Here is an 18,703-nt window from a genome sequence, read left to right on the forward strand (position 1 = left end):
TCCCAGTGAATTCTGATTACACCTGCTTCTGCTGAGGTAGAAACCAAGCCCACCCTTCTTGTCTTACAATGTGAAAATCTCACGTGGGAAAATCGTTAGGTAAGGCAGCGTTGGTGTGGCTGAAATAACAAAATAGATATAATCTGGATGACTCCATAAAAACAGCAGGACAACCTCCTGCAGTGAATAACAGACTCCTCAGAATTTGCTTACCAAGTTTCAACAAAAAATAGAATTAATAATAGAAATGCCAACAGCCTGGCTGAAGACGTTCCCTTCCATCAAAATCTCTTCTATTCGCTATTTCAGCAGAGGCTGCACGACATAGTGAAAATATAATCAAATTGCCGCGGTGCTCGCTAAAGGGCATAGGGAAGGTCACGGTTCAGGGCATAGCTCTGTTTAAACCAACGGAGCCACACAGATGTCGGCCAGGTAAGGACGTCTGGAGTCTAAATTGTCCCACAAACACTCCAGTGTGACATTTCAGGTTAATGTTAAAATTTACAAACGAGACTGAAAAATTGTGTGTTAATAATTAGAAGTTATTGCAAATCGCTTTAAATGACAATAATTTATCTGTCTGGTTTTTTTTTTTTTGCATCGCGAGGCACTAAAGAAAGAAATAAGGACTTTACTGTAAATCGGAGCCCTAGGGACTATTAATTAGACAATCTTTTCATAAACAAGGGTGCATACATTATTGAAGAAATACTGTAGCATAACAAAACTCTCTGCTCACACAGTGTTAATTTAGAAACAATATTGGACGATAACATGACCGATAATTTAAAAAATGCAATAATTAGACGTGTCCGATTCCCATGCCACCATTTAGCAAATATAAGTGGAAACACAATTCACGTTGGGAAGAACATCATTAAAATTCCTCTCATAAAAGGCTTCATTTCTATTTATAATCGTGTTGCAAAGAGACTGAAAAGATGCTATTTTTGTACATTTGTTCATCTCATACGTTGGTCTTATACATATGAGAAAGAATTTCTTTTGCAGATGTAAACTCAGCACTGAATAATCCAATCAGTTATGCTCGCTCAGTGTATTGTCTCGTTTCAGATCTATTTTTTTTTCACCATCTAATATTTTCATCATCATCATCGTCATCATACCAGTGTGCTGGTATTGTGGGTACCCAACTATTCCATGGAACTTTTTTTAATGTTCTGGGCATATGGGAGTGAGTATGTCATCATTTGTTATTCCAGCCGAAACGTATATGTGAAGCCAGATAGCCAGACGCTATCTTCTAGCGTTTGATTTAAACGAGTCAGTTAGTAACTTTTTTGAGACAGACTGCTGAAAATCCTCATGATCCACTTGCTCATAATGAACCACAAATGCTGTCAATGGATATGGAGCTCTGGACCTCTTACTAGAGACTGTCAAAGTCAACTTTTTGACTTTTTAGAAGTCAAAACTTATCCAAGGTTGACTGCGTGGGGATTATAGATTTATGTTCTACTGACAAGAGGATGAAAAGGATTATTATTGCATCAGATACTGTGGGGGTTTTTTTTCCAATAAATTTTTACGTTTTTCACTCTGATAATGAGTACACACATCAAAAGAAGGTCTATTTTAGCAGGCTAAAAACTGCTTTCTGTAATGTATGAATAATGTTATTGTCTCAGCTCTCTGTTTACTAATTTCTCTCCGTTTACCCTCTTCAAACTGCAGGAAAGTCCCTCCCAGCTGATTTATCCCTGCATCCATGCGGGTCCCAAGATGTGGGATGGGGGAGATGAACCTGTCCCCCCAGGGCTGTCTCTGGAACCAGGCTGCAGCGCAGAAGCTTTTCTAACCTGCCTGGCACTACCGCGGGCACAGGATCCCCAGAGCACTGATTGAGGAAAGCAGTTAAAAGTTGTGTTAAAAATTCATTGCTAGTGAGAAAGACGCCTAGAACCAAGTTCTAAGTATATTACAACAGTGGAAATATTTGTATTGGCCTCAGTAAACTCCCCATCATCTCTTTAATTGCCAGCATGTGATTACTTTCCGAGTCATACGAAGAACCCAATTAGAATCTAATATAATCTGAATAAATTAAGTATTTTGACACACAGAAAACCAAAACTTGGGCAAGGACAGTCAAACACAGTTCACAACTGACCAGCTCTCAGCCGCAGTCGCAAATTTTCTGCTTCTATGAAAAGTGGAAAAACATTCTGTTTTAAAGCTGTGCTTGTTTCCCCAAAGACATTTCTAACCTGTCCTTCTGCAATGAGAGTCTAAAATCCACTTTATTTTATTGGTTTTGGCAGTAATTATGCCAATTGAGTTTGTACTTGTCTCATCTTTGTGCTAAGAAATATAGGCCACAAAATCTCTACCGAAATAAACGTGTGACTCAGTACACAATTGCTCAATAAAAATGAGTGGTGATTCATGCAGTATAAATACACTGAAAATTCCGCACAGGGAAAGTGATTCACGCACTTCAAGTCCAAACGTATTATCTTTATATTTGAAGAGAAAGCAGGCAGAAATATTTCTTTAGCACAACCCACACCTGTGTCTGTGGTGACACGAAGCAAGATTAAGAACAACAACAACAAAAATAACAACAAGGTTACCTGTTTGAGGTTAAAGAAGCAAGATTATAACAGGGCTGGTTGATTTAAAATTATACTAACAGGATTTTTTTAAATTCTTTTATAATACCCTTTATTTTATTTTTTAAATTTTATTCTGATTATCCAAAGCCACTGAAGTAGAGGAGAATTCTGATGGCTAAATCTGAAAGGAGAAACAACCACAACCTTCACCACTCAAATATACATGGAAGCAAAAGGACGGCATGGGGACTTTAATAGATTGCAACTTTTTATGACAGATTAAAACAGACAGGGAAAAAATATTTTTAATTGATTGCACGTAATGTTTAATAATATTTTTTTAAAGGTAGAATTCAGATCCCACAAGAGCTCAAAAGCCTGCACCCCTCCACGCTCCACCCAGGAGGTCCCACACCAGCCTCTTTGCCTACCTGCCTCATTTCCTTGTAGTTGTGATGCTTAAAGTCAAGATTATCTGTGGTTGTCATTTCATTTCTTCTGTGGTAATAATTATTTGGGTCTGAGAAAAGAAATTAAAGAATTTTCATGTGCTTCTGCGTTTCAGACATAAAGATGTTTAGCCATAATACGTGCAAGGAGCGTAGAAATCTGAATGCCATTGTCCTATGTGTATTTAAAAACAGTTTTTAAAAGCAAAACTCAAAGGGAAAAAAAAAAAACACAAATCTGAAATATTTCTAATTAGTGCACAAATCACCTCATGTAGATCCAAAGAGAAGCGAGGAGGCAGCAGGCATCGGCTTGCTTGACAGCTACTCTGCGTGAACAACTAAACTCCAGCAGAAAAGCAGAAGGGCATCCTAAGGCTACAGCGGAGGGCAAGAGACACTGGAAAATGATGAGTCAGATGCAAGATAAAAAGAGTGGAAAAAAATCGCATGAGAGGAAAAAGCCCCAGTAAATGTTCTATGTCTGCTTGATTAATTTACTATTACAAGGAAAGGGGAATTATCTTTTAGTTCTCTTGAGTATATTCCGAGTTTGTGCACTGCCTACAAAATACAGAAAAGAACTGCTGTGCATATTAAGCATTCCTAATTACATTCCTGAGCATTTTTTGCAGAAGTCCGAGGTCTTCGTTACTTTAAAATTAGCATATTCATTTCTATATTTATAGTATGTATGTTTTGAAGTAGCTAAGGAGAATATGTGGATAGAATAAAAACCTTTTGTTTCCTTGATTTTCCAGGCCATTCTCCTGGAAAAAAACCAGGCCAAGACTGTTAGGGCTCAGCGATGTATTTCCTGATAGATGTGCTCCTGGCGTAATCCAGTGTGACTTATTTTTAGAGATAAACAAGCCTATTTGGAAAAAAATTGGACACATTCCTTAAATTGCCATATCTGGGATGCTTGGAATTTTGAGTAATAATTTGTCAAACCAGTGGTAGTCAGGCTGTTATGAAATTTTTTGTTTCCCCCTTTGCACAAAATCATCTTCATTTGGTTTAAAATTATGGGGGGCAAAAAAGCCAAATACGAAAGCCTAAATATCTTCTTGTCTTACTGTGACACAGACAAAAGACACTGTCCCTAAAGAAGAAAAAAATGGTTTTTTGACATTATCAACTATCGGTTTTGATTTTGTTTGGGGAAAAAAGCATAATTATTAGTATGAAGAATATGTAGATACTATGCTGCAACAAACACTTAATGAAATTATGGAAAATTCATAACACTTAAAAATACCTTATAACTTAACATTTTTAAGCTTCATATTTCTGACATTAAAACCTCTAAATTCTCAAATTTGTTCTTCCCAAAAAATTCTAAAAGCATTCGGGTCTTGTTCTTCTGTGGAAGGAAAGCAAAATTTGAACTTTTTCACTTATTTATGAAATGAAACATGCAAGTTCCATTAAGCTTCACTGCGACATTACCCACGTTCTCTACCACTTATTTACTCTTCGTACACACGCTTGTCTCCAATTCCAGGCCCTAATCTACAGCAGAAATGCTGGAAGGCCAGTTGAACGCTGCTCTGCAAATATGACTGAAAAATGTCAAAAAACTCCACAGTTGCCTCAACAAAATCTGGATGTTCAATGCTGCCTGTCCTTTCCAGTGAGAACTTATTCTATAACAAGACCATCTGGAAATGGGTTTCAATTAGAGCCTAATCAGGTGAGGAAACAAGATTTCTTTGCTTTTTTTTTTTTTTTTTTAAAAAAAAGAGTTTTGAAGAATGAAGTGGGTTAAGGTTCACATAATTCCCCTGCATTTTCAGGTGTTCTTTCCAACATAACCACAGGCTAAGTTGATACAAGCCCACTGACAATAGGGATGCTGCAGTGACCCCACAGATGCCTCTGGAATGCCAAACTTTTAAAGGTCAACCCACGTTCATTTCTAGAAATTATTCCTTAATATATTGATGACTGAGAAATAGGAATAATAAACGCCCCCCGCTTCTTCTAGATAAACACAATGCGTTTAATGCCACACAAAATATCTTCGCCATTGTAAAAATATCTCTGCGCTGTAAAAATATAAAAATAAACATCATAAAACTGCCAGGATGTTGAAGGCTTTCTCTAGCGCCACGAGCCAAAATATACAGCAACTGATTTTTTTTCCTAGTACTTTAATCCTTTCAAAGTCTGGCACGTTTTCCACACTTCAAACATTAATATCATGGGAATGACTGTGAATGCTGCAGAGTTGGTGGAAACTTAAAAAAGTCGTACAGTGAGAATGATTGTATCTCTGGTCCGTCCTCAAAAACAGTGCACAATTTGACAGCTCCCTAGAGAACTAACACTCATATTTTGCCAGGCTCTACCGTGGGTCTGCTTGGATCACTGGATTTCTGCTGCAGCAGGAATACAGATTAGAAAATTAAAAGCTAAAATGTAGAAAGGCATACAAATCTTGTGCGCAGCTGGTTAGGCCCGCCTTGGCAAAAATCATTTTCTTTCATAAAACAGAGCATAAGAGATCAAGAATCTCAAACCACAGAAGAATTCCATTCGAAGCATGCTCATTTATTCATGGCACTACCTCAGACAGTCTTTTTCTCTGCTAAGGAGAAAAGATCCTGCAAAAGCATGGTGCTTCAGTTCATACAGAGGAATATGTTAGTTTTTTCTACTGCTAATCTATGCTAATCTAGAGTTAATTAAGTTTGCAGGTAAAGGTAACCTGTTACCTTCATAGTTCTATTCTTCGTAAAGATGGACAAGTGACTAGGAAGCGTTTTCTATCTTCATTTCACAGAATCACAGACTGGCAGGGGTTGGAAAGGACCTTCAGGGATCATCTAGCCCAACCCCCTGCCAAGGCAGGGTCACCCAGAGCAGGCTGGACAGGAACGAGTCCGGGTGGGTTTTGGATATTTCCATGAATGAGATCAACTCTAAAATGCCCAACTGCTTTCCACCATGAAATCTCTGGGGACTGCCCATAAAAAGTACCAGAGAAGACCAACTGCTCAGCAGTTTGACATATTTTCTGTTACATTACAGCTCTACACAGCAGTGGAGCACCGATGCTTCCAGTGGGTTTCCAGTTATCGTGCTATCAACAGCTACATCTGTTGGTCTTTTTTTTTCCTCCTTTAGTTTTCAACGTCCTTTTAACTTGCATGGAAAGGTATGAAATGAGCTCTGCAATGACTCGAAGATGCAGTCAACACTCAGAAAACAATATGGTCTAAATATTTTCATTTAGTTAAGTAAAACTTGCATCCATTCCCAACACGATTTGTTCATATGCTTCATTCTCACCTAATTCCTACAGTGAATTGCATGGTATCACACTGATGGAGCTTGCAAGCTCAGAAGTGGAGCTCATGTACTCCAAACGGACAAGATAATGAAGTCGATCCAAGGCTTTTGGATAAGTTTTTAATAAAAAGAACAGTCTAATCTAAATCCTTTAGACTGCCTTCAAAACCTCAATGTGCCATTTTGCAAATGACTGATTTTTTTCATTTCTGTGTAATATAAGTGAATTCAACCTGTCTTCACAAAATTGAACACGTCACAGACAGCACGTGTGAAATCATGAAAAAAATCCTCTGGCAGACATATCAGATGATTGTGATTTTTTTTTCCACGTGATCTATTTCATGGCAGTCGCGAGCATTAACATCACACATTAAATGAGCAGGGAAATAGTACTCTGCAACTATATATGGATTCTTGTCTCTATATGTTGATGTATACTCAAATACCACACAACTCTTTCCAGTTAAGTATAATAAATGATAATAATCTGCAAGCGAAAAAACAAAACCTTAACCTGGGGTAGTTGCTCCCTAAAGGTTTTCTACCATGTTTGATATTTCTAACGATTTCCTACAGTTCGATTCGAATAATAACAGTAATTCTGAGGACTGGCAATACTCTTCCAAAATACACTTGATTGTACAAATAAAATATGAAAGAAGACCTTTTAATGACACCCACTGCATTGCTGGAGAATGTTACACATCCGTCTTGATGAGTACGGAGAAACATACTGTATCGGCTTTTCCCGGGAGAGTTATTGAATTTGGTGTCATTTTTATTCAGTCTTTGCTCAGGCAAACTTCCAAAAAAAAGTTTTTGATCACCCAAGATTAAGTTTTAGCTTTGCAATGATAAAAGCAGAGCACAAGGACAGATTGTCACTCTTAAGGAAAAATTTACTCTCACGTGAAATCGGCTGAATTTAGTACTGTTGCATACACGTTCACTTGTAGTGAAAGACACTCGTGGAAAGTCACAGTTTTATACAAAATGAGCAGACTCCTAGCCTTAACCAGGTGCCTGGCAAGAAGAGACAAGCAATGAAAATAGGACGGAACGATGCGCCCACTGAAAAACACAGTGCCCCATTGCAGAGCAGTTCGTCTTTTGTCCTGGGTTGAAAGAGATGGCATAATCACGATACCAATGATAGTTTTCTATATAAGAATTATTAAAAATTAAATTTAATCACAAATTTATTCCATTAAAATAATTGACCATTGCCTTGAATACTCCACAGTATCAATAAATGCATGAAGAGCTCAGCTAATTTTCTGTCTCCGGGTACTTTTGATCATATGCAGTTCCTTTTTGATTTTCCTTAGGTTCGAGAAAGAAGAGGCAAGGAAAGTACATCCATCCCTCTGAGGCAATTGCAAAAGATTACGCAGGTCAGTCTGCATCTATGCAAATACTAACATTTTTGGAAACTGGAGAAGGAATTAAACACTGGTGATTTTGTCCTGGTTTTCCCCAGCGAGAAATGGCAGCACTGATCCTCTGCTACAGGTAGGATTTTCTAACACCTTTCCTCCACAGCTAAATGTTTTTCCCTCGGTGAAACAGCAAAGCGCTTTTGTTGCCCGGAAGACGGTACTGACACAGTTGGATAACACAGCTTTTTTTTGTAGAGCTACTGTAATAGTCTAGAAAAGATTGTTTGTCAAAGCTAGCCTACAACACAACAAAAATGTATGGTATGAACAAAAGATAAGCATCTCACTGATAAAAATTACAATCATCTTATATAATACCAAATAGATAATCAGTAACTTCTCTCTTCCGATTATCTAATTAGTGTTTTCTTATGATTTGTTCGACTTCTAGTCCATCTAGCGTATGCAGCAGGTTTTATTACCAGAGCCCTACCCACAGGAACAGGTCCTAGCCGAAGGATGCAATTTCATCGCTGTCAGTGCTAACGAGCTTTCCTAGAATATTAATGTCTTATTCAGGTTTCTTTTTTATCTGGTATTCCTTTCTTACCTTCCCTTGTGAGCCTACATGATGGAAAGCTGATACATGGTACAGACTGAATACAAATCACTTAATTGATTCAGGGATTAATAAAGACACAAACCCTAACATTACAAGTTTAAAAGACAAGAAAAGAAATTCAGAGTCATGAAAAATGACTTACTTTCCCTCCGCTCCACTTTTTTTCCTTAGGGTATTTCCCTACGTCCCATCTGCCCGGGCACTGTCACTGCCTCAGGAGGACATGGTGCGTGGGAGCTCTAAAGTACGACCAAATGGCTCCTCCTGACGACTTGATTTCTTGTACGTTCACACTCAGGGTGCAAATATAATCAAAAACACACCAGGGACTGAAGGAAACTGAGCATCATATAACTTCTTTCATGGGTCTTTGGAAAGGCTAGAGTTGTTTGAGCTGACAGAGCTCCACCTCCTGATTTTGATGAATTTAAGAGACTTGCTCTGTTTTAAGGAGGAAACCTCTGTGAGGAAAGAACCCTCACTGTTTGGTCGCACAGTTGATACAGCGTACTAGAGCAGCGCTACCAACGAGGCTGGACCCATGGCCAAACCTGTTGGTTATCTAGATTGGAATGAGTAAGATGGCACCAATAAAGGGCGAAGAAGTCCATTTACAGAGAACTGCAAAAAAATAAGTCATGTCCTACAGGACATGCATGGAAAGGCCTCTGCAACCTGGGGAAGAGCTTTGTTTTGAGCGCCTTGCGTGCGATGAATAAATGAGCTAGAAGAAAGAAATGTCAGTTCTTCCTGAGTGAAAAGGATGGGTCAGCAGCTTACCAAAATCTATTAGTTCTTTCAGTCCAATTACATTTTGCATAAACCCACCCCATTCCCATTGTGTTTCTCAATGAATGATTCTGGTATTTTCTTTCAGAAATAAACTGAATCAGCCACCGCAGGCAATTAACTCAATAAATGACTACCAGCAGGAAGCACTGGTGCTGTTTCCAGGCTAATCCAAGACCTGCAACAAGCTGCGCCAGCACTCATTGCAACAGTGGTGGAACTGCGGATAAGTTCTCACCTCGGCAGCACCTTCCCCCACCGATACAACCCCGTGAAGCTGAAGGGTGACAAATGCTAACGCTGCAAAGCAGAATTTGGCCCTGTATGAGCGTACGCCCAACAAGAGTCTAGTGTAAATAACTGCTGCACTTAATAAAAATCAAAAATCAAACACTTTGCAAATATCAACGTTTTTGCTCTTTCCTCTTTAGGTAGAGTTTTAGGGAATAGAAAAGGATCGTGAGAATTTCCCTACAAAACGCTCTCCAAAATGGTTTGACTGTCACCTTTGTTATTCCCCGGAGATCTCCGTGCATGTCCTGCACGCCAGGAAATTTCTTCACAGTGCTGAATAAAGCTACGCTTTTCCTTCAGCCTCACCCTGTTTTACAGAGAGTGGATCCTCTGCAAACCCGCAGAGGAATTTGGGATAGATCACTGCCCTCTGACAGCCCGTCAGTCCTTTCAAGACCTGAGGGGAAATACTGGCTCTGGAATTGCCCCTCCAGTGTAAAAAGTACAATGGGAAACAAAGAACCCACAGAGCTGGAGTTTTCTGAACTCGTGGTTGAAATAAATCAGAGTCCTACTGAAAACATGAACATTCACATAGGCAGGACCCCCCTGGTCACTGCCATTGGAGTCCGGGATGTGTTTGTTACCCCCAGAAAAGCAGATTCTAAGTGCTGCGACCTTTTGCTGCTTCACATTAATACATCTACAGACTAAGCTTTATGACAGTACTTGCCCCGTATTTCTCTTTATTAGATAATTATCCCTTCTGTCCCCCAGATTGTTTTTTTGCTGAGTATTTAAACATCTAAAGGACAAAAATCAGGCTACCTCTGCTTGGTACGTGAAGACCCTACACCAGCAGTGGAATTGGAGGCAGCAAGTCTCCGAACAGCAGCAGGAACAGTTAAAGCAGTAATGAGAGACTTGGGAAAGGCCGTTCTCTTTCTGGCTCTAGTATTTTTGAAAATGCTATTCATAGCCCCCTGCAAAAAAAAAAAAAAAAAAAAAGAGACACCTATCCCCAAGGTGCCAGAATTTAAGATCAAAAAGACAAGAAAAAAAAAAAAAAAAGCAGATGAGGGAAGTGGAATGAGTAGTGGGAAACTTAGAAAACAAACTGTTTTTCAAATATACACACGCATACACACACATATGAAGACACAAATCCACCATGCCAGTACCTACAACGTGCTTAACGGAAACATGGTGTTGCCATAGTTTTTCTTTAAGTGGCCTCCTATAAATTTTCACTTTGTATACCCTGTTTAGCAAAACCCTAACTGTATTTTGCACTCATACAATAAGAGAAACGGCTAACACCAGAAGCTTGTGCTGAACATCAGGTTGTGTCTTTTCCACTGTTTTTACCTTCACCTGCGACTTACCACGGATTATTTCGGACGCAATAACACTTGAAATTTGCCAGAAATTCTCCAACCTCAACTCCCCTCCCTCCCCCTACAAGATAAGCACTAGTTCAGTCACAATATTTGCCTGGTAAGTCCTATGGCCTGTACAATGAAATTAATTTAAAAAAAAAAAAAACCAAACCAAAAAAACCAGACTGCATAATTATAATGGTTCTTTCTTGTCTTAGAAGCTCAGGACATCTGCAAGTGACTGTCCCAATATGTAATCCTATTGCCTCACTAGTACATGTGCACTCAGTAAGATTAATTGCACTGCACTTCAGCCCGAACAACAGAGAATATCTTGTTAGATCATCCACACAATCTTGTTTTATTAATAAAGCCACTTATAGATGCCATGCGGTTACATTTGAAGAGTTATCCTGATACCATCCCTGTATCTGGGCAGATATTTTTGTTTCTTTTTGCATAACTCTACTCCCTAAAGGCAGGTATCATATCAAAAGCAAACATATCCAAAGGAAATAAAATTTAAGAGTATTGACACAGGCAGCCACGTCATCACCAACTGAGACAGACTCTTACCTGGCAAGGGACACCCTAAGATTTCCAGTCTCATACAGATGCTACCTTCTTCGAACCAGGACCGAGGGTTTATACGGATATAACGTGCAACCAGAGGCACCGGCAACATATTGAGAACCGGGATCTCTTTCTCACTGTTTCCTTCAAAAATCTACGTATGGAAAGAGCAAGATCAGTCCTTCAGAAAGTCTTTTAGCACCTTTGGTAACAGAATCAGATAAAGTCCCCTGGTACGGCCCCAGGTTGATGGTTGCTCAGGCCAGAACTGCTCTTCAAAGAGCACAATCCCCCCATGTCCCTCAGAGAGGGGCAAAGGAGCCAGAGCTCCACACCCTCTCTCCGACAAAAGGCACCTCATGGGCATGAGATGTCCCCAGGGACCAGCAGACTAACCCTCGCATGGGCCATGCAACAGGGAACACATCTCATCGCAGGCAAGACAACTTCCAGGGTGGCATTCGCATCCACAGGCAGACATATGCAGATTCGTCATATAGAATATCCTGGGACCCTCTCTATGTTATGTGATTTGCTCTTAAAATTAGTGGGACCATTGAGAGACGTTGCCTTGTAGTCTTACGCTGACTTATCTGGGAAATGAAAACTCCATGTGAACAGCCCCCGCTTTCCCACCTCTGCTCTTCTTCATAAAACATCTGTTTCGCGATACTCACCACATCTCCAGACTCATTTCTGACAGCAGTCCACGCATGACTGTCATTGCTCACCAACACTCTGTAAGAGGTCACCCAGTTACTCCTTGAAAAAGACAAAGAGTATCTAAGTTATGGAAAAATAACTTAGAATGACTGCAAATTTTCTTTAATGTAATAAAGCTTGCAATGGAAATCCCAGTTGGCAAAGTCATGTCAATACTTGGCTGAAAGTGTGACATGCAAATCTAGATTCAATAGATAATTAAAAAAGCCTAGTGCATAGAAGCAAAAAGCCGAGATAATACTCTGGGATTCTTTTGTATTTCTCTTTCTTTTTATATGCAGATTTTGGGATAAATGGCTTATCTAGACCAGATGCATCCAGCATTAAAAACCTTACCTTTTCAGCAACAGAACATTTATTATTTCTGCTGTTACTATCAAAGAGGATGGGGAAAAAAATAATAAATCCTCTAGGATGAAAAGTCTATGAATTTCAACCAGCAAAATTTCCATTTCTTCCAATACAAGAATGACTGGAGCCTGCAGTCGTTCTTGTATTTATCAGCAGTAGATAGGAACAAAGAGACAGTCCTGTCACGCGGAGCCCAACTGATCACAGTACTAGCCCACTACTACAATATCGAGGTCAGTCTCCAGTAGGCTGATCTTTCTAGTGGCCCATTATCCAATATACTGCAAAATCCCCTTTAATCTAAAAAAGCAAAATCTTCATTCATACTTGAATTATGTCTGTATTCAGCTGAAGGAGAGCATGAGAAGAAATAAAGTGCTGCTTCCGACATTCTGAGTTGAAGCTACGTAGCTTTTACGCTGTCTAGCCATTCCCTATGGTAATGTGCATATAGCTATGGAGAAGGTAATGCCCTGACTTTCATATTTGTTGGTCCGAAAGGGCAGCAGTAATTTATTTTTTTCCTCTAACACCTTCCTGTTTTCAACAGGCAGTGACTTGGAGGAGATTTGTGGCTTGGAGGTATCTTTGTACCTCAAAGTCAGTCCAGGATGATTAAGTTCTATTTTCATGTATATAAACTGATCGTGCATAACCAGCTGTCCTCTGGAGCAGCCGTTCTTGAAGGCTGGTTCTTAGCTAAGCTGCACAGCCAGATTGCTGGGAGTGAAACCAGGGTAAGGAAAGCTCTTGGGACTAGAAAGAAGACGAGGGGCAGTTATGGGAGAAGCAGCAGAGCATACGGATCGGAGATACGGAGATTACCTGGAAGGACAGACGCACCTAAGAAATCTTCCCCCATACAAATGCAACTTTATTTGCTTTTTTTTCTTTTAAAATCAACAAGCAATACGAGCAACTACCTGTGAGCACACACTTTGGCTTCACTGCGCTTATGTTCGAAGGGACCAACTAGCCAAGAAACACCAAAAAAGGGGCAGGGGCAGAACGAGAGCAAATTCATCAGCCACAAGATCAGCCCAAGTTCATCCAGCTTCGTCTTGTACAAAATAGCGACCTTCAAATAACGCCTATGTCAATGCACGGGCAGCAGAAAATTTGTAACTTTAGATTTCCATCTGCTATTTCATTTTCTGAGTAACAGTGAAGATTCACAAAAGATTCAAACTGATGTCCAGACTTACAAGGGTGCCTAAGACCAAAGATGAGATGTTTAGTAGGATTTAGAAAAGCACTTCCGTATGTAGTACGCTAATACCCCCACAAAGTCAAAGATGAGATATCACGTGATTTTGAAAAAATGACTGGACAAACCCAGCTCTGCTTTACACACAAAACCTGTCCCTTGCAAACCTTTCACCAGCCTTCTTCAATGAATTGATATTGTTATTTTAAATGGAAAAAATCTTGACTATCGCCAAGCAGCCCGAGCTTTTTATTATTGCATTGAAAGCATGAATACACCTGTAATGCGCACACTGCTTCAACATTAGTTTAACAACTTTACCAAGTTAGCAGCACACTGAACGTACTAATTGTCTGCCTGTCAGTGGAAGGTATCCTGGGGTACAGGATTTACTGGAGATCTGTGAAGTGCTATGCTGGTATCCCAATTCTTTGTGGCCATAAAATGATATACAACAAAATAGTCAGTGACTTCAGCACGGTCTATAAGTTTCTACTAACTCTTGTCAAGAAATTAACCTTTTTCGCCTCAAATTCTCTGTGATCATAAGCTGAAGGAAAGCAGATTTACTTCTAGGAAAGATGGAAATTTGGAAGTGGCCAACATCGAAATTCCAGGAAGAGGGAAAAAAAAAAAACAAAAACTTTTTCCAATTGAAAAAGAAACCAAGCTTGAGAGCAAAACTCACGGGCTTGAATGGTGGTGGAGGTAGTAGTGCACATATTCATCTCACGTCAAATGGTGTTGGGTTTTTTGGTTGCTTTTTTGGTTTTGTTTTGTCATTGTTGAGGGTTTTTTTGTTGTTGTTGGTTTGTTATTGGTGTTGTTTTAAATATTTCTTAAAAGTTTCTTGGCCATTTTTCAAAATCTGGTTAAACAGCCAAAAGAGGCAATGTCACAAACCGAGTAACGTCATTGCTTCTGAAGTATTACAGAACTTTTTTCACTTCAACTACACAAATAAGATTAGGAGGGCAACCACAATACATCCATATTCATTACTCTATGCCTGGAAAAGAAATCCAAACAGAATAATATCACGGTCACATAAAAACAAGACAACAGTGGACATTCTTTATAATTGAGAATTTTGTAAGAAAATCATGGTGCACAAAGGACGTTTTTAAAAGAACCAGCTCATGTTACTGGTATGAGAAAATGTTGCTGATACGTGAATATTTCCAAGCCAGGATTTTATTTACCATATTTTAATTTTCTCACTCCCTACAGTTACAAAGGTTCAAACTTCTCCCAAAGGAAAATGTATACTAATCAGTCGTACACATATTCCATCTTGAGTGACAACAAGTAACATGCTTTTCGGCGGCAGCCTGCCAATTAAAATACAAACGGGACTACATCCAGCCTCGTACGTTTGCGGTCTAGAAGGACTGCAGAGGGTCATGGGAGGAGATAAATCAGCGCAATGTATTAGGTCACACACCACATCCCATTAACTGTCCTCGCCTGTAAGGAACAAGCATCCACTTTGCATTTGTTGAGATGCAGAATAAAAACACCGCGGGTGACCAGATCCTTCTCCCACCAGCACCAAATGCAAAACTGCCTCTAGGGGCTTACCGTCACAAGAAAAACAGCTCCTGCCAATATGAAAAAGGCTGCTGTACATTCAGATTCCCCTCCGAAATGGCATCTTCTACCTTAAAATCACATTCCCCGGGGTGGGGAAGGGAAACTTTGCACGCATTCATGCTTTCAGAGTATCTGGGAAACTGGCAGAAGTTAACGCACAGGGCTGCCGACCAGGCAGCTGATTATCTGTAAATACCAGGTATTTCTAAACATACAGTCCAGCAGCAGAGCACTGGCATCCTAAATCTTCTCCAAGGCTGCAGATTTTCCACACGTGTGCGGCACAGGAGGTCTGATGTTTCCAGGAAGCAGATGGAAGTGTCGCACACGCTGGGATCCCCAGCCAGGCTGTTTACAGTAAGCTCGGAGCTTCCCGGATTTGGAGGGTTTAATACCTACGTGGTGCTCGGTTGATTTGTGCAGACACAGAAATCTAAAGCTTTCGGGGAAATCCGTCCCAGAAAGACGACGGCTAAAGCAAAGTCTCGTGCTAGGGGGAGGATCGGGGGATGTCGTCTGCTTTGTGTTGTTACCTGACGGCAGGAGGATCCGTCTCGCTGGGTTGGGGATTCGCAGACATTAATTTCTGCAGCGCGTCACATCGAATCTTTTCGGGGCCCATCAGCACTGAACAATAAAGCTGTCTAAGGAAAGCTGAAAGCAAGCTATAAAGCTTTGCAGTTCTTCGGATGTCCCTACCGATGTTTTAGAGAAGCTCTTCCGAATTCACTCTATGAAATCTCCCTGAAACTACTATTACGTTCGGCAGACAAAAATACAGATATTTGTTGGTTTTAAAGAGTCAAGGAGCCATAGTTCAGGGAAAGTCCTATGCCAGCACTCAGAAAAGCGTGCGTTAATTACCGAGCTCGTTCTTGGCAGGAAGCTAGGCGGTACAGAAGTTATTGCGTGACAGTACCTTCAAAAGTATGCGAGGTTGCCTCCAGTTCATCATGCTCGAGCACAAAGTGCTACTTACATGCCTCATGAATTTCATCAGTGCTAGAAAAGGATCACGAGATACGCATTTGAGAGGAATCATTTTGGATTCAGATGCTTCCCGTTAATAAGTCTTTTCAAAAATTTATGCCAGCCTTAACTCTTCAGGAGGAGAGCCTCTCTGAAAAAGCTCCGTATCTATCGCCCAGATTAATCAAGTCGTTTCACAGAAAGCAAATGCAAAAATGAAATACAGCTAAAGTTCACTTAATGTGATGAGGTTTTATCATTATTATTAATTAGTTGGTTTTTATCTGTAATGCATTAGCTTTAGACAAGGCTTATCTGAACATCCTGGATTTTAAATTCAGTTTCTTGTGATGCATGGAAATGCCCAGCTTGCCTTTTTTTGGATGGAAATGGACAAGCTGAGGGATTAAGTGACTTGCCCAGGGACAGAGAAGGAATCTGAATCAAAATGGAGAATTAAAAGCAGATCTCCAACAGCTGTGGCAGGTTCCTGTCCAGAGGATCAGCTTCTCCTTATCTACGCACATAGAATCATAGAATCTTCATGGTTGGAAAGGACCTTTGAGATCATCGAGTCCAACTATACACAAAAAAAACCAACCAACCAAACAAAAAAACCTCCAAAACCAACAACCTACAATCTCTGCCCTTCCGAGCATGCCCTGAAGTGCCAAATCTAGACGTTTCTTAAATACCTCTAGGGATAGTGACCCAACCACCTCCCTGGGCAGGCTGTTCCAGTGCCTGACCACTCGTTCAGTAAAGTCATTCTTCCTAATATCTAACCTAAACCTCCCCTGCCACAACTTCAGACCATTTCCTCTGGTCCTGTCATTATTCACCTGGGAGAAGAGGCCAAACCCCACCTCTCTACACCCTCCTTTCAGGTAGTTGTAGAGGGCAATGAGGTCTCCCTTCAGCCTCTCTTCTCCAAGCTAAACATGCCCAGCTCCCTCAGCCTCTCCTCATGTGACCTGGTCTCCAGACCCCTCACCAGCCTGGTAGCTCTCCTCTGGACACGCTCCAGCACTTCAATGTCCCTCTTGTACATCATCAGGCTGCTGAGCACAGGGAAAGACATCACAACAGCATGAGAACAACAGAACTTCTGCCTTGCCTTCCCTGACCTAATTTCCTTATTTTTCTTCATGTGTATTAGACGCGTAGATGAATCCCAACTCGGCACGACGTGCAGCGAGTGCTAAACGAGAAGCAGCGGAGGGATGCCAGGCGTTTGGCTGCCCAGCCTCCAGCAGGCAAGTACATCGGCCGAGGCTTCTGACTGTTTGGATACGGTTTTATTTTTGTTTGAACAGTATCTGCTGCATGCAACATTTTAAGGCCAAGCTTCTCAATTACAGAAAGCTGAATAAGCAACAGGTGAAACGAATCTGGTACCCTTATCCTACTCTCTAAGGATGCTTTTCCACATCACCAAAACCCCACATGATTTGAGATAAATGAGGAAGGTTGGCAGGTGCCGGTCAGCAGAAGCTCAAGCCCACAGTGGCAGAGATGGTGGAGAAGAGACCAGAAAACATTGGTAGAGTTCAGGTTAGCATCACCTCCAATGGACCCGGCTCCAGCTGACCATATTAATCTTCTGCTGTCACGATAATCTGATTTATCTCCATTACAAAACCCCCAAATTAATAGAAAATGGAACCAGACGGGCACACAAATGTGTATCTTTCAAGAATATATAAACTGACAAGCTAAAATACTGGAAATAACGGTACCTCTTTATCAAAAAATTGCTAAGCAAACTTTAGATTGATCTGTAATCATGCAACAGAATCAGCATGCTGGCAATTAAGGCGCTTTCTGCTTGAAAAAGTAATTTGTAGTCTCATGCAATTAAATATAAACCCATTAATATTAATATTCTAAAATAATATTTACGTCGATAAATTTTAAATCACCCACTGCCCAGCAGTTTCAAACACAAGCCAAGTCAAAAACCGCTCAGGCTAACCACAGGTAGCCCAGCAAGCTTTACAAACTAATTGAAATAAATATGATTTAAGAGATGGAGCTTGGCTAGCAAGCAAGGGTATTTTTTTTAATAATTGAAATCTTTGAATGTTTAATTTTTAAAATTGCTTCTAGCTGACTTAAATGAATATACTGCTGTGAAATCCAGCTCTTCCGAGGCCCTACGAAGAAAAGCTCAGGGCCAGCATTTCACTTGCTCAGAATGAATTAAACACAGATTTTCCAAAGCTCTCTTCTCAGTCTGGAGGGGTTGGGGTTGAAAATGCATTTCCCACCCAACAGCGGCCACTTACAGCCCGGTTTTTGCAAGATTTTAATCTCTGAGTTTCTGACCTCTCTTGAAAATCCGGTGCCGGCTGCAGGTGTTTCCTTTTGCTGTTGGACATTCAGACAGTAACACCTGAAGATGCCAGGCCTCCTGCGTGGGGTTAAAGACATCCTCTGCCACACAGATTTTATGGTCTTACCACTCTTCATTACAGGCCATTCTCCAAAGAGAGCTGTATGTTTTTGGAAATTCTTCCTCCACCCAGCTTTCCTCTTCCGTATCTCCTAAACACA

The 18,703-nt window shown here is 40.5% G+C and overlaps 1 protein-coding gene across 1 annotated transcript in view; it reads right to left on the bottom strand.

Annotated features, from left to right (window-relative positions):
• CPXM2 (carboxypeptidase X, M14 family member 2) overlaps window positions 1-18,703 on the bottom strand; it is a 79,028-nt gene that overhangs the window by 16,577 nt on the left and 43,748 nt on the right. Inside the window, exons 4-6 of the mRNA XM_074591937.1 lie at window positions 11,982-12,066; window positions 11,308-11,458; window positions 3,011-3,099 (exon numbers count right to left, since the gene is read on the bottom strand). Of these exons, the coding sequence (XP_074448038.1) occupies window positions 3,011-3,099; window positions 11,308-11,458; window positions 11,982-12,066 (325 nt within the window). The remainder of the gene's footprint in view (window positions 1-3,010; window positions 3,100-11,307; window positions 11,459-11,981; window positions 12,067-18,703) is intronic.

Source organism: Larus michahellis, chromosome 6, assembly GCF_964199755.1.
Source record: "Larus michahellis chromosome 6, bLarMic1.1, whole genome shotgun sequence".
NCBI lineage: Eukaryota > Metazoa > Chordata > Aves > Charadriiformes > Laridae > Larus > Larus michahellis.